This window comes from Acanthochromis polyacanthus, chromosome 12, assembly GCF_021347895.1.
Source record: "Acanthochromis polyacanthus isolate Apoly-LR-REF ecotype Palm Island chromosome 12, KAUST_Apoly_ChrSc, whole genome shotgun sequence".
Classification (NCBI taxonomy): domain Eukaryota; kingdom Metazoa; phylum Chordata; class Actinopteri; family Pomacentridae; genus Acanthochromis; species Acanthochromis polyacanthus.
Window position 1 is genome coordinate 17,721,042 of NC_067124.1, and position 14,298 is coordinate 17,735,339.

General features: G+C 40.1%; 1 protein-coding gene across 1 annotated transcript; it reads left to right on the forward strand.

Annotated features, from left to right (window-relative positions):
• The first annotated feature begins 1,731 nt into the window (after positions 1-1,731).
• On the forward strand, positions 1,732-9,508 carry LOC110960971 (acidic leucine-rich nuclear phosphoprotein 32 family member E-like). The gene is made up of 7 exons (XM_022208410.2): positions 1,732-1,924; positions 3,934-4,083; positions 4,833-4,955; positions 5,450-5,609; positions 5,984-6,120; positions 6,213-6,279; positions 7,332-9,508. The coding sequence occupies exons 1-7, from the start codon at positions 1,871-1,873 to the stop codon at positions 7,409-7,411; spliced, it is 771 nt and encodes a 256-aa protein (XP_022064102.1). The 5' UTR covers positions 1,732-1,870; the 3' UTR covers positions 7,412-9,508.
• The last annotated feature ends 4,790 nt before the right edge of the window (positions 9,509-14,298 follow it).

Here is a 14,298-nt window from a genome sequence, read left to right on the forward strand (position 1 = left end):
AGTAAAAAAGGTATAGTAATTTCTAAATTGTAGCATCAGAAAATAGAAATACTAAAAGTTAAAGTACCAAAAAAGTGCAATGAAGTACTTGAGTAGGTGTAAGATGCTTCACTTCGGAAAACTGGACATCAAAGGTTTTTGTTGTTTTGTTGTATTATTTAAAAGGCTTTATCAAAATGTGTTGACAGACTGAGTCCAGTTCTGCAGAAAACCTCTTTATTTTCTCATTTTATTGTGTATTTCTGCTGCCAGAGAGTCGACCAGCCGCAGCAACAATTACACAACATAAAGCAGTACAATACCAAGAGGACTGTCAGCAGCTGAAGTAGCTAATTTACTGTCAAAGTTCATTTCATGTTAATAGTTTCAATTTATTTAGAGGATTATTTGGTTCCACCGACTCCAGTCTTCAAGCAGATCTGTGCATTGGTTTACTGATCTGTCATCTGCACACACAGATTTTCATGTTTTATATTTTGTCCACCATGTGACTGCCGAGGTTCCATAATAAAGCTATTTGATTGTTTTTATTCGAATGTCCAAAGCAGAGTCCATTCATTTCTGCTCACATCTACACATACTGTTTTATTCAGCTGCTCTTTGCTGGAAAATACCACAAAGGTTCTGCTGGCTTCAGGTCAGGACTCACACTGTCCAGGTTCTAGTTCCACTTTGTTCTAGTGTAGAAGCTCTTGTGTGATGTTGTTCTTTGAATCTTCTCCTGCTTGAAATATTCCTCTTCTTCCATCTTCTGCAGACTGGGAATCATTTTGTCAGCCAGTGTTTTGATTTATCATAAGACATTCTTGGTGCATCTAGAAATGTCATCAATACCCTTTGTACTCATGCAGCCCCTTATCATGACACTCCAAACCTCTGTGCTTCACTGTCAGGACTTTGCATTCACTGTGGTAGTCCTGGTCAGGGTCACGCCAAACATGCTGGACTCCATCTGAACCCAACTAATATATCTTGGTCTCTTCTGTGGTTCACTGATTTTTAATTGCTCACTGATCTTCCTAGAGCCTTTTCCATCTTCGTGAAGTCTCAGAGTCAGATTTTTCACTTCCAAAATTCAATTATTTTCTATATGGAGTCATGAGGTAGACATAAATACAGTCTATGACATAAATAGACACAGTCCATAGTTTCATTTTCAGTTGTGAACAGCAGAATTTTCTCAGTTTTGTTGTTCACAGCTCATTTTTGAACCATGTTCATCAGACTGATTGTAATCCCAGCTGGACTCAGTTTAGTTTCACTGATCAAAGCTGAATTCACTTTGGTTCTTTAAGTTTCTACTTTGAAGCCTGAATTTTCTATAAAGTGTTTCTAAAGCATTTGTTTCTAATTGTTAATCAGTGGAAAAAGTAGTGTACTTATAAATAATTCCGTGTTTGTACAATGAACCAGTGTAGAATCATTTGACATAGCAGTGATGTTCCACAAAGCTGCTGTTATAAACTGTATTTACTACCGACTGTAGTTTATGAATGGAAAACAACTTCAGCTAAATATGGCGCCAATAAGGACAAAGAGTGAGCGCCTGAAGAGTTTAAATGTTTCGTTCTCGCCTTCTCACTGGTCACTCTGAAGTACCGCCTTCGAAATTCAAACCAATCGTTGACAAGAAATCTACATAATAAGATGATAGGGAAGGCTTTAGTGAGTGGCTCGTGTTTGGACCAATAGGAAACCACAATCCACTAAAACCTGAATATTGATGAGCAGGAGGCGTGGCCTATGAGTGGAGGTCGGTCGCAGCGAACATGGAGGTTTAGTTGTTGGCTGATGTCTGCTTGAGCAGGAGGCCTCACTGAACGAGCCACTTTTCCTTTGTTATACTTTGTTTTTTCCGCCTCCGTTCGACATGGAGATGAAGAAGAGGATCAGCCTGGAGCTGAGGAACAGAAACCCCGCCGAGGTGAGTCACTACAGCGGCAGACTTGAGTTATTTCCTGGACGGACTGGTGGAGGATGCCGAGTCCAGCCGACATGACGATGCTGGAAGCACTCGACAGAAGCGGACGTCGAGTTTCTCCATCTGTAGCGACCCGAGCCTCTCTGTCCGACATTTTGTCTCCTTCTGAGGCTCTCTGAACCCAACATGGAGAGAAATGCGTGCGGAGCTCCTGTAGTCCGCCGCGTGCAGCTGCGTTCCGTCTCGCGCTCTCACGTCTCACCTGCTCGTGGGAGAGAGAGACTCGCGCGAGCCTCCTGCAGCTAGCATCCGAGCTAACACGCTAGCCGAACGAGCACCGGGCGGCGGATTCCCGGGCTGACGGTCGACGCTGTGCGCGGTCTAAAAAACAAAACACAGCCTTGTACGGTTTCTCGGTTTGGAATAAATTAGACTGAATGCCGCCTATTTACCCCAGGGCCCGAGCGGACTCCCATTTTAACATTCAGTGTTAAATATCTGGAGAGCCTCGATGCTCGGGCCAAACTCCGTTCATAAATACACAACTTTAAAGTTAACTGGGGGGCAGCCAGGAGATCTTTCCACTGCTGCGCCTTTAAATCAGTATACATGTTGTCGGCTATTTTAACTCAGTTCGGCTCTGACTCGGTCCAAATTCGGCCTTTTATTCGGGTCAGACTGTAAACTTTATGGGGAGCTTGCAAGCTGCGGTTCCCGCCCACTCCGCCGTGTTTTGGTGGCGAAGCTCTGAGATGTTTGTAATCTGATGGCGCCTCCAGTCAGACTCCGCTCTGAAGTCTCCCACTTTAAAGTTTTCCCGGTACCGACCGCGGTGCTCTCCTGCCCGCCGCCGTTAGAGGCAATTGGGCACCGCAGCTCCATTCGTCCACATTTAATCCAAACTAAGTTAAAGAGCAGGTCGCCGTTCCCGCCTGCACGGCTCTGTTTAGAAGCTCCATGGTGCACTTCAAGCCAGACTCCATTTTAAAATTCACATCTTTTTAGTCTGCGTGGTCACAGACCAGAGTGTTTTCTAATTCATCACCTTTAAATGTCTAATATATTTCCTGAAGTGTTCCAGGTCGTTTCGGCTCACACCAAATTCAACATCGGCCGGTTTCCGGATCAGACCGTAAAGTTTAGAGGTTCGGGTGCTGCCTCCGCCCAGTCCGCCGTGTTTTGGTGGTTCTAAAATCACACTAATCTTACTTGGACTTTGGTGGACACGGTTAGCGTCACAAAGCTGCTGTTTTCAGTTTGGTTGATGAAGCGAAGATTATTCGGAGTGTCAGCACAGTTTCCCTCCGTTAGTGAGACACTGCCGGTACCTGTGACCGGCAATGACTTACTTCTGTGACAGTTATCGGTCCTGATCGATTGATCAGTTGAGTCAGGTGGATCCCTCCTCTTGATTTACCTGCTCTCAGGTGTTTCCTTGCACTGTGGACTGGCGGGTACTAGAACATATAAAGTGTTGTTAATTTAAATAGTTTCACAGGAGGTTTAGTTACTTTAAATAACATGTTACTTTAAGAAGTTCCTGTCAGACAGACCTGCATTTTGACTATTTTTACAGAAATGGGTAATCAAACATAAATAAAATTGAGTAGAAAAATCAACGAGCTGCCAATTTTTGGTGGTAATTAGTTGGGTTGTTTACATTTTTAAGAAGAAACTGTATTCTCTGATTCCAGTTTTGTTGTTTATTCATCTGATTCTATGAATATGTTGTTGATCATAGAAAGATATTGAACAAGTCAGAATTTTGTACTTGCAGCTTCTTTTTCTTCTTTGGACAAAACATTTGCCCTCTTGGACTTTTCATCCAGCTCAGCTCATCAGCTGTTTGCTCTGATGTTCCCCTGTTTATTCCAGCAGCAATTGATTAGCTGAAATGTACTGTTGACTCTTACATTACTGTTGTTTTCAAATGATGTGGTTTCGATTGATTTGGTATGACTCTGTGTTGGTGGTGTCTCATTGGCTGAATCCTGGTCACATGGTGTGTTCAGGTGGCAGAGCTGGTGGTGGATAACTGTCGCTCAGGGGATGGAGAGGTGGAGGGTCTGACAGAGGAGTACACGGAGCTGGAGATCCTCAGCATGGTCAACGTCGGCCTCAGCTCACTGGCCAAACTGCCATCACTGCCCAAACTACGCAAGGTGAGCTCACATGCCCTCATCACCAGGTGTCTGAACCGCCCCTTTACTCTACTGCCACCTCAGTTAGACGTGTAAAAGTACTGATTCAGAGTCAGTAGTATCGAACAAGCAGATCTAATGATCTCTGATTTATGGCTGAGTTGAAATATGAAAAGTCTCCTATTTGACCTCATATTAAGAAAAACTGATGATCCAGAAGTCAACCAGTGATATTGTCTGAACCACATGTAGCTAGAATAAATAGAACATAGAGTAAATGATTGTTTCTAGGTGAATTCAATAGGTATTTAGTCAGAAAATGTTAAGTAAAATGATAAGAATTGAGAATGAAAATATGTTCATTCTTCAATGATGAACTGTGACTATCTACAAGTGCTCTTATTATATACAAAGATTCCATAAAAAATACGTTTTTTTAACATCTTGGAACTGAATTAGATCTATAAAATACTGTGTGTACATTACTGCAGCTGTTATAAACTGAGCATATGTATTATTTTAGTACTTTAAATACATCTTAATACACTTAAACACTTTTTCTTGGGTACCATTATAGTGTATTTTACTGTGTGGCTTTCTGCACTGTTTATTAATCAGAACCAGTTGATCGGTGACAAAAGAAAACTGAGTTTTGTTTATCAGCAGCAATGGTAATCACAAAATAAATGATCTGAGTTATTTCTGCAGACTGTATTTGTTCCCGGTGAGTTTGTGTTGTCTTGTGTCTGAGTGCGTTTGCTGTGTTTCAGCTGGAGGTCAGTGATAACACCATCACCGGAGGTTTGGACACGCTGGCAGAGAAATGTCCAAACCTGACGTACCTGAACCTGAGCGGAAACAAGATCAAAGAGCTGAGCAGCATCGAGGCGCTGGTAGGGGTCACCATTTTACTAATTAATGCACACTTACGTTAACGTTATTAAAATCCAATTAGTGTACACATTTGACAGCTGAACAGCTACATTACATACAGGAGCTTTAAGACAAGGTTCCACCTACTGAATGTATCATGTTCTGTAGGTGGAACCTTGTTGTAAAAGTACAGTAGAAGACTGTCTATATGTAACATAATGTAATAGGGTAAATGTAGTGTTAGAGGGTAAATGTAGGATCATTACGACAGGCACATTACTAAAAATTTAGCATCCGTAGTAGAAACATAATTTCAGAAGCATATTCAGGCCCAAAATATCTCCACTTATTTATGAATTAAGTTCTTCACCTAGATCAAACCAGCCAAACCAGGTCATCCTTTGGTTTGGTAATCACTCGTCAAACAGACGTTTTCTAACGTGGTTTTGAGAAATAGAGACACTTCTGCTGTTTGGACTGTCTCTCTGAGATGTTCTTTGGTGTCTTCCTGCAGCAAAACCTGAAGAACCTGAAGAGTTTGGACCTGTACAGCTGTGAGATCACCTCGCTGGACGACTACAGGGAGAGCGTGTTCGAGCTGCTGCCTCAGCTCACCTACCTGGACGGATACGACCAGGAGGACAACGAGGTGCCCGACTCTGAGGCCGACAATGGTGAGCAAAAACACAGACCGACCACAAAAACCTGCAAACACAGACCAATTCAACCTCCGAACACCAACTGAAAAAGCTGCAAATATCCAAACACAACCCAAATGCTACAGATACAGACTTAAACACTGACCAGAAACCTTCAAACAGCAATATATGTTGGGTTTTTCCATCAGAGCTTCTTCTGGACAATCTCTGATCTGCTTGAACTTTTTCAGCCATAAATGTTTCTGTATATTTTTCAAAGGATATTGAATTAAATGAATTAATTTATCGAATGCAGAATGTTGCTGAATACAAAATGGATCATACCTGCTCCACAAGCAGGTGACAGATATGAAGAATTTGTAGAAAACTTTTTGTTGTTTTGCTTCCAGACGATGACGATGAAGGAGGTCCACATGGAGACCTTGATGATGATGAGGACGATGAGGAGGATGAGGACGACGAGGAAGGCTCCGACGGAGACGAGGACGAGGTCGGCCTGTCGTACCTGATGAAGGAGGGAATCCAGGTGAGTCTACATGTTGCTGTTCCACCGTTGACCTCTGGGTGGTGCTGTTCATCCAGCTTCCTGTTTCCTGATGGTGTTTCTGCTCTTTTCAGGATGAAGAGGACGACGGTGACTACGTGGAGGAGGAGGAGGACGATGAGGAGGAAGAGGAGGATGGAGGTTTGTGATGAAGTGAATCTGTAAATATAGATCATGAGGAGGTTCTGCCTGTGTGAACAGGTGTTTCTCCTGAGAGAGCATTCAGTGAATCCACTTTATTCTTTATTTATTCTCCCAAAAAACAGTAATTCTTTGCAGCACTAAATAAAAGACGAAAATGTTGTGATTGTTTCATAGCAGAGCAGCGATACTGTTTATTATAATTCCACTTATAAAAGTATATAATGTAGTTACTGTAAAAGTGCAGCATTTTATTGACCTAATTCTTGAAACAGTTCCGTTTTTCTGGGTGTAATGGAACGGACTCCCAAAATATTCAGATTATTGTTTTTTATTTTAACTAAAAATCACTTAAATCCTTGCAACTAATGTAGTGTTCATTATGATAAATACTCGTATAGATTATATATATTTATAGATTATACATATATTTTTAAAAATTATTTTCTTGTACAGTTTAAACTTTACTATTTGTTAAAAGTAATTTTGCTTGTTTTTAATGGAATTCTCACTTTCCTCCCATAATATAACATTGCTCAATAACAGAATTCTGTAGGTGATACTGTATTTATCATATTATAAATTAATTCTGCCATTTAAACAGTTTTATGGGTGAAATATAAAAAAATTAAAACTGCCAATTTTTTTATTTTAACATTACAAATGTCTTACAATTTTGTTGCCTTTTTGCAGTTTCCCATTTTTCCCCTCACAGTTAGCCTAATAATATATTTGTTTTTCTAAACACTCAACCTTCTTCTTTAATCAATTGCATTTTTGCTGATAATATTTTGCCATTTCTCTTTAATTACTTTCATATGACTTTGTTCTTATACTTAACTGTAATATTGTGATTTAATTGAACTTAAATTATGTATTTTTTCATCCAACAACAATCTTTGGTGTCAGTATTACTTTTGTCTCAGGATCTGATCTTTTTTTTTTTTTAATTTTATGTTATTTTATGTTATTACAGTTTTCTGACGCATTTTTAACTCGTGTTTTTCATGTGACTGTTTTAAATATTTAACTGTTATTTGTGGTTTTGTCAGACGACGACGGAGCTGCTGTTCAAGGGGAGAAGAGGAAGAGAGATGCCGAGGACGACGGTGAAGACGACGATGACGAATAGTTGGACGCCTTCACCTGCCGTTCCGCCTGACCCCGCCCACTGCCTGGCCCCGCCCCCTCCAGTGACCTCTGACCCCTGCGGGCCTCTGAGCTGCAGACTGACAGGAGGCTCAGCTGAGATCAGGTTCAGGATCACTCACCTGTGTTTACCTGCTCGTGGCTGATGATGCCATCGTTACCTCGGTGATGTCATCGGCTCACAAGCAGGAAACCAATCAAAAAGCCTGATTGGTCTTTTAAAAGTTTGAACAGAAACACGCTGCATTAATCTAAATGTAGATTTTCAGCGCTGCCATTTTCTCACTTTCAGGTAACAAATGCATCATTTAGTAGTTTATTGGTCTGATGTTGATCAAGGCTTGAAGAGGTGCATTTTTCCCCGACATGTCCATTAACCTCACGGTTTACGTCTGTAAAAATCAAACCTCATTTGAATTTAATCTCATCCTGATTGAAGTGACTCCTGCTCTGCTCCAGAGACCCTACAACACTTTTACAATTACTAATTTGTTTTCAGAATGACACGTCACAGTTCACACTTTTTACTGATCCGTCCTAAGCCTCTAAACTCTCATCAGTCATTTTAACTCACTGTGGTTCATTTTTCAATCTAAAGTCCCGCAGTGGAAACAGAACAACGTGAAGAAGGAGAGAGAACTCAGAAATGTCTTCTTTTAGTAGAAAAGAAAAATAAACATTTCTTTGAGTAATTTCATAAAACTGAAAAATCCAGGAACCATCATGTTTCCTCAGATGATAAAACTCTAGGACTGATATGATCTCCTCATACTGTAGATGTTAAATTGTCTCCATGTCTCCTCTCTGGACTTTTTCTGTCTCCTCTGCTCATCACTCATCAGCAGTAGAAAGATGTTTCACCATGCAGAATGCTGCATGTCTCTTCAAACAGCTTACTCCTCTGTTCACTGTTTCTGAGCCACACTGCTTTTATTTCATTGATCCAGTTCACCTGAAACCTGTGGATTTTTCATTCTGTCATGGAAATTCATTTGCAACCAGGAGTAAAGAATTTCTTCTTTTTTCTTTTTTTTTTTTACAAAATCTGACTATAGCAAAGATTTTATTTTTGGAAAAAATTTTAAATGACACATACAGAATAAAGTGATATTAGTGAAATATCGTGATTTTTACACTCAGATTTGGTATTTTTTCTGACAAAGCAGCGCAATACAGATGACTGCTTCAAGTTGGACTTTTTGAAAGTTGATTCTTTCTGATTTTTATCACTGGTGATGTTTTAGGAGTTTTTAAAAAATCAGACCTGTTTCAAACCTGCCGGCAGGTTTTGAGGTTCAGACGTTTAATTACTTAATAGTTAAATGTTTTGCTCACAAATAGTGAAAACTGTTTTTGTTGCTGTGCTTAAAGAAAAACATGTTTGATTTAGTTAAACAGTAGATTCTGTTAAATGCAGCGAGTTTCTGTTTGATCTTTCAGTTTATTGATCATTGCTTGGAGCTGATCAGGTTTCACTGTGATCAAACTGATTTCCAGATGTTTGATCAGGTTCTCCAGTGAAACCAGATCAGCTTTTCCTGACTTCTTCTGTTTCTCCTGATCCTGAACTCGGCTTCTGTTCAAACTTTCTTCTCTTCAGTCTGCTCTGACTGAATACTACATTACCCATGAGTCTCAGCAGCTGTCACCATGGAGACACTTCCATTCAACGCTGTGACATCAGAACTATCGCAGCTGCTGATTGGTTCAAAAGTTAATCCAGTTAATCTCTGATTTGATGTTTCTCAAAGCAGATGCATTCTGGGACTCATCGTCGACTCAGGTGTGTTTGAACTGTTAATGCATTAACCCCGCCTCCTCTCACCTGGCACCTGTCCGTCTGCAGCTCAGTGACCTTCCAGCTCCTCCCTGTGGGTCTCGGGTCCTTGTAAATAGAAGTGAACTGGTCTGTGTAGGTTTTGTGGTGTCGTCTCTTTGACCCTGACTTGTCGTGTTGAGTTTGGAAACGTGAAGTCGGAGTCGACTCTACTCGTCTCTGACTTAATTTTATTTTTTTATTCCTGTCTGCTGATCGTGTTGCTGTAACCGCCGTGTTTTCGAATAAAACAACTGAATTCTCCACGTTTCTGCTCAGTCTGGTTGCTCGAAAAGGACACAAAAATCTGAAAACTTTGTCATCAGCTACGTAACTATTGAGTATAATGGCAGAGATTCAGTATTGTGAGAAAACAAAATTAATTTTACATCTATTTGTACATTTTGTTCAAAAGTGATGGTAGATATAATCAAAAAAATTTAAATAATATAAACTTTCTTTCACTTTAATTGACAATTGAGTAAACTTTTATTTTGGCATATTTTTGTGCTTCAACAGAAGAAGGAAATTGTCAGGAGTTCTTTTAATATTAAATATGAATGCAAAGTTTCACTCTAAGAATAAATCAAAATACAAATCGTTTTTTGTTTTACTGCAGGGAAGCTTTTCCACTGCAGTAAAAAAAAAAAATTTCCCTTCTGAATTTCTTTGTAAAATGTTGTTTATTCCTAAATGTGGGTAATTAAACTTTATTTGTTTAAAACCTTTCATACAACTCAGTGCTTTACAGATGACAATCGAATAAGTTCAGATTAAAAATAAAGCTGATTAAAGACATGAAAGTAAAATAAAAGCTAGATTAAAAGATGGATGCAATGAAATAAGAAAAACTAGGCATAAAATATTTTTTGAAAATAGAACTAAGCAAAATAAAAACTAGATTTGAATGTGTTAGAATTAATTAACCCTCCTGTTGTCCTGTGGGTCAAAACTGACCTGTTTTAAAGTTTGAAAATGTGGAAAAAAGATTTTCACAGTGAAATTCTGGTGTCCACATTTTCAACATTTTTGGGGGAATTTTTGAACATTTTTTTTGGTGAAAAAAAAAATGTTAAAAAAATATTTCTTTAAGAACATTCACAAAAAACAAAAAATCCAGCGAAAGTTGCTGGATTCTTTTTTAAAGAAACCATTAGAACACTTGCTGATGTATATGTAATCACTTTAGATATTTTTCGGATTTTTTTGGAATGTATTTACTTATTTCTTGAAAATATTTACAAGAATTTCTTGCCAAATTTGGGGGATTTTTTTAAATAAAAATTTAAGGGTAGCTTTTAAAGAATTATTGGAATTTTCTTCCTGAAGGTTTTGCAAAGTTTCTGAAACCTGGGAAATTTTTTTGTTGATTTTTGAGGATTTGTTTCAGACAAGGAAACAACATTTCTGGTGCCCGTAGATGAGGACAACAGGAGGGTTAAAAGAGCTACAGTTGTTGCAGCTTTCAGCCTGCAGGGGGCAGCACTGCATCACATCGTTATTAAAACACCAGTATTTCTCTCAGGTTTTTAAGGTGTTTATTGAACCTGGAAATAAAATCACATTTAAGTGTTTTGTGATCTCTATGACTTAAAATTCAGTTCAGTTCTGCTGTAAATACGACCACTGATCAATAAGATCAATAACCTCTGTGTGAGTGTCTGACACACTCCTCCCTTGCTGTCATTAACACACACATTGAGTGTGTGAGCTCTTCTGTGAAGCTTCCCTTTCTCCTTATATGGGCGTGCAGGACAGTCAGAGGCGGGGATTATCGCTGCTTTACAATAGAGCTGAAAGAAAGAAATAAAGACTCGACATTATTATTTAAACAAACTTTACTTTGATCAAAAACTGACCTTTAAACAACCTCAAACATGTAATGATTCAGCTGCACACATCAAACAAGGTGTGTGTTTGTGAGGTACGTTCATGTAAATAGTTGTGGTTTGATTTGTTTTGATACTGTGATTTTGCCTGACAAACAAATCAGATAGAGCCGACTCACTGACTGACTGCTGAGTCATCCAGGTGAGGCAGCACCTGACCGACTGACCTCTGATCTCAGGTGTATGACTGATGTTACAGGTCAGGTGGGCACACTGTCGTCATGGAAACAAATCCGAAGCACAGAGTTTGCATCCAGTTTGAATGAAACGTCTCTCACTTTCAGACAGGTGTTCTTCAGCACAGGTACTTCACACTGGTTCTACCTGGAGCACACGTGGAGCAGGTGAGCTTACACTCAGTGCAGGCTTGGTTCAGGAATGGGCAAACTACGGCCCCCGGGCCATATACGGCCCGTTGGGCTTTTCAATCCGGCCCGCGAAATAATTTCGTCAATCTTTGAAATGACGAAATTACAGTAAAGACCACATTCATTTGGCCTTCCCCTGCAGTACCCGACGTTTCTGTTGTTCCCACTAGATGGCGGGCTCTCAACACAAGTGACCTTTGTTGTTTTTTTTTTCTTCTTCTACTGCTTTGCAGCTGCATTGAGCCTTGCCGTAACAAAAAACACTAAAGAAAAGAAAAGTTCAAAGTGAGTGTCGAGTGTTTCAGAAGGAGTGGACTACTAAATATTTTTTCGCTTAAGTCCCTTCAAAGGCTGTATGTCTTATTTGCAATGAAACCGTTGTGGTTTTTAAAGAATACAATATCAACCGGCACTTTTCCACGTAGCATGCTAACTACGCTAACAACCAGTCAGCGCAAGAACGGACAGCTACGGCTCATAGGCTGGCAGCCAGTTTACAGACTCAGTAAAATACGTTTTTTTTTCTGCAAACTACGATTCAAGAATAAAGCACGAAGGCAAGTTATTTGCTAGCATTCAAAATTGGAAAGGCTAGCAAGTCTTTCTCTGAAGGGGAGTTTTTTTCACAGAGATTGGCTGTGATTTTGTTTTTGCCGTGGACATACTGAGTCACATGAATGAGCTGAAGGTGAAGCTGCAAGGGAAAGATCAATTTGTACACGAAATGTACACAAATGTGACACCCTTCAAAGCCAAACTGACTTTATTCTCAAGACAAATGTCAAAAAAATCCTTCACTCATTTCCCTGTACTGGCGACGCTGACAGAGGCCAGTGGACATGTGATGAAATACAAGGAATCACTAGAAATACTACACGGAGAATTCTGCCGTTGGTTCTCTGATTTTGAAAAAATTGACAAGACACTTCAGCTGGTATCATGTCCCTTGACACAAGACCCAGAAACAGCACCTCAGGAGTTGAAGTTGGAACTGATCCATCTTCAAAGTGACTCGGTCTTATAGGAGAAGTTCAGCTCCCTTAAACTGAATGACTTTTAGCTTCACTAAGTGAAGCCAAGTTTCCAAACATTGGGAAGATGTCACAGAGGATGCTGGTGTTGTTCAGATCTACCTACGTGTGTGAGCAGACGTTTAGCGTGATGAACATCAACAAAGCACACCACAGATCCCAGTTAACTGATGAACACCTCAGATCCATCCTGACAATTGCGACAACCAAACTGACACCAGACTTTGATGCACTGGCAAAAAAGGGTGACTAACAACACTGTTCCCACTGAAACTGAATGTGAGTATTCTTTGTCAGTATTGTCTTTATCATGTGATTCATATTAGTTTGCACGATCTCCAACCATCTGATGCTGGTCTGGTTCGTCTGTCGCATTTCAAAAGTCAATGTGGCCCCTGAGCCAAAAAGTTTGCCCACCCCCGGTTTAGACCCTTTTGAGCTGCTTTACACCTGTTTTGGAACATTCCTTGTCTGTGAGGTCTAATTACACTGAAAAAATGCACCTCTCAAAACAAGAAAAAAACATTTCAAAGAACTTTTACCTTGAAAAAGTGGGAAAAAAATCTACCAATAGAACAAGTGAAAAATGGCTTGGTAAGATTTCTTGAAATAAGATATATTTAGAATATTGAGATTTTAAAATTAGCTGGGAAAACTTATTTTAAGCTGCATTTTACCAGGATTGTCAAGCTTCGGTGTCTTAACTAGGGATGGGAATTTCGACTATTTTCCTAACCGACTAGTCTCAAAAAAAAATGCGACTAGTCTATAAAGCCACATAATGACAGTGAAGAAACATTTTCATTTATATTCCGCTCCGTAAGTCTTGATGGGATCTGTGACTTTGCGCATGCGCGATTCATCTGCCGTCTGACCGCGGAGTGATGTCTGGGACTGCTGCGGGATTACTTGACTGACAGCCTGGGCTTCAGGATGGGGAGAAGCTCACAGCAGCAGCTGCTGCTCGTTGAGGACAGTAACTGCAGAATGATCCAAGTTTTCCTGTCAGTCTCCAAAACGGCAGAAAAAGTCGCTAGTCGCTTTTGACAAAAAAAGTCGCTAGGACGCTTTGGAAAGTCGCTAGATTTAGCGAGAAAGTCGCTAAGTTGGCAACACTGGTTTCTGCTTACACAGCCGACAGGCGACCTTGTTGTCATCTGCTGCGTCAAAATACTGCCAAAGGGTGCTGATTTTCTTACGCGGGAGCGTCGCCATCTTTCCACATTGGTAGTGTCTACAGATACGGACCCGTACCCCTAGCCTGTGGCCTACGGATACGGCACTTTCCCTTCTCATAAATATTAATGAGCCTACATAAATATTAATGAGCCGGCTGATGAACGCGCTTCGTGATTGGCTGGTAATCCGACGGACATGAAAGTTAATGAGCCGGCTACGCTGATGAAGGCGCTTCCGTGATTCGAGGTGAATCTGCGTGCGGAGCCTGTCATGTCAGTCATCTTTGTGTATTAACAGTGTATTAAAGTCCATTCATTCCATATCAAGTTCCAATAAAGTTACAAGAAATATTTTACAATCAGTGTGCTGGGGTCATCGTTGTCTGTGGAAAAGTCCAACATCATTATCTGACTTTTTCACAGACAGCGATTTGGGGGTTGAAATCAGCACTACTATTAAAAATAACAAAACTTTTTATTCACGTGGCGGAACTAACAGCCAGCAAACTGCAAGTATTTTTTTACCTTCAAAAGTAGCGACAGACTATTACATATTAACAACCTAAACAAAACCCTGACGTATTTTCT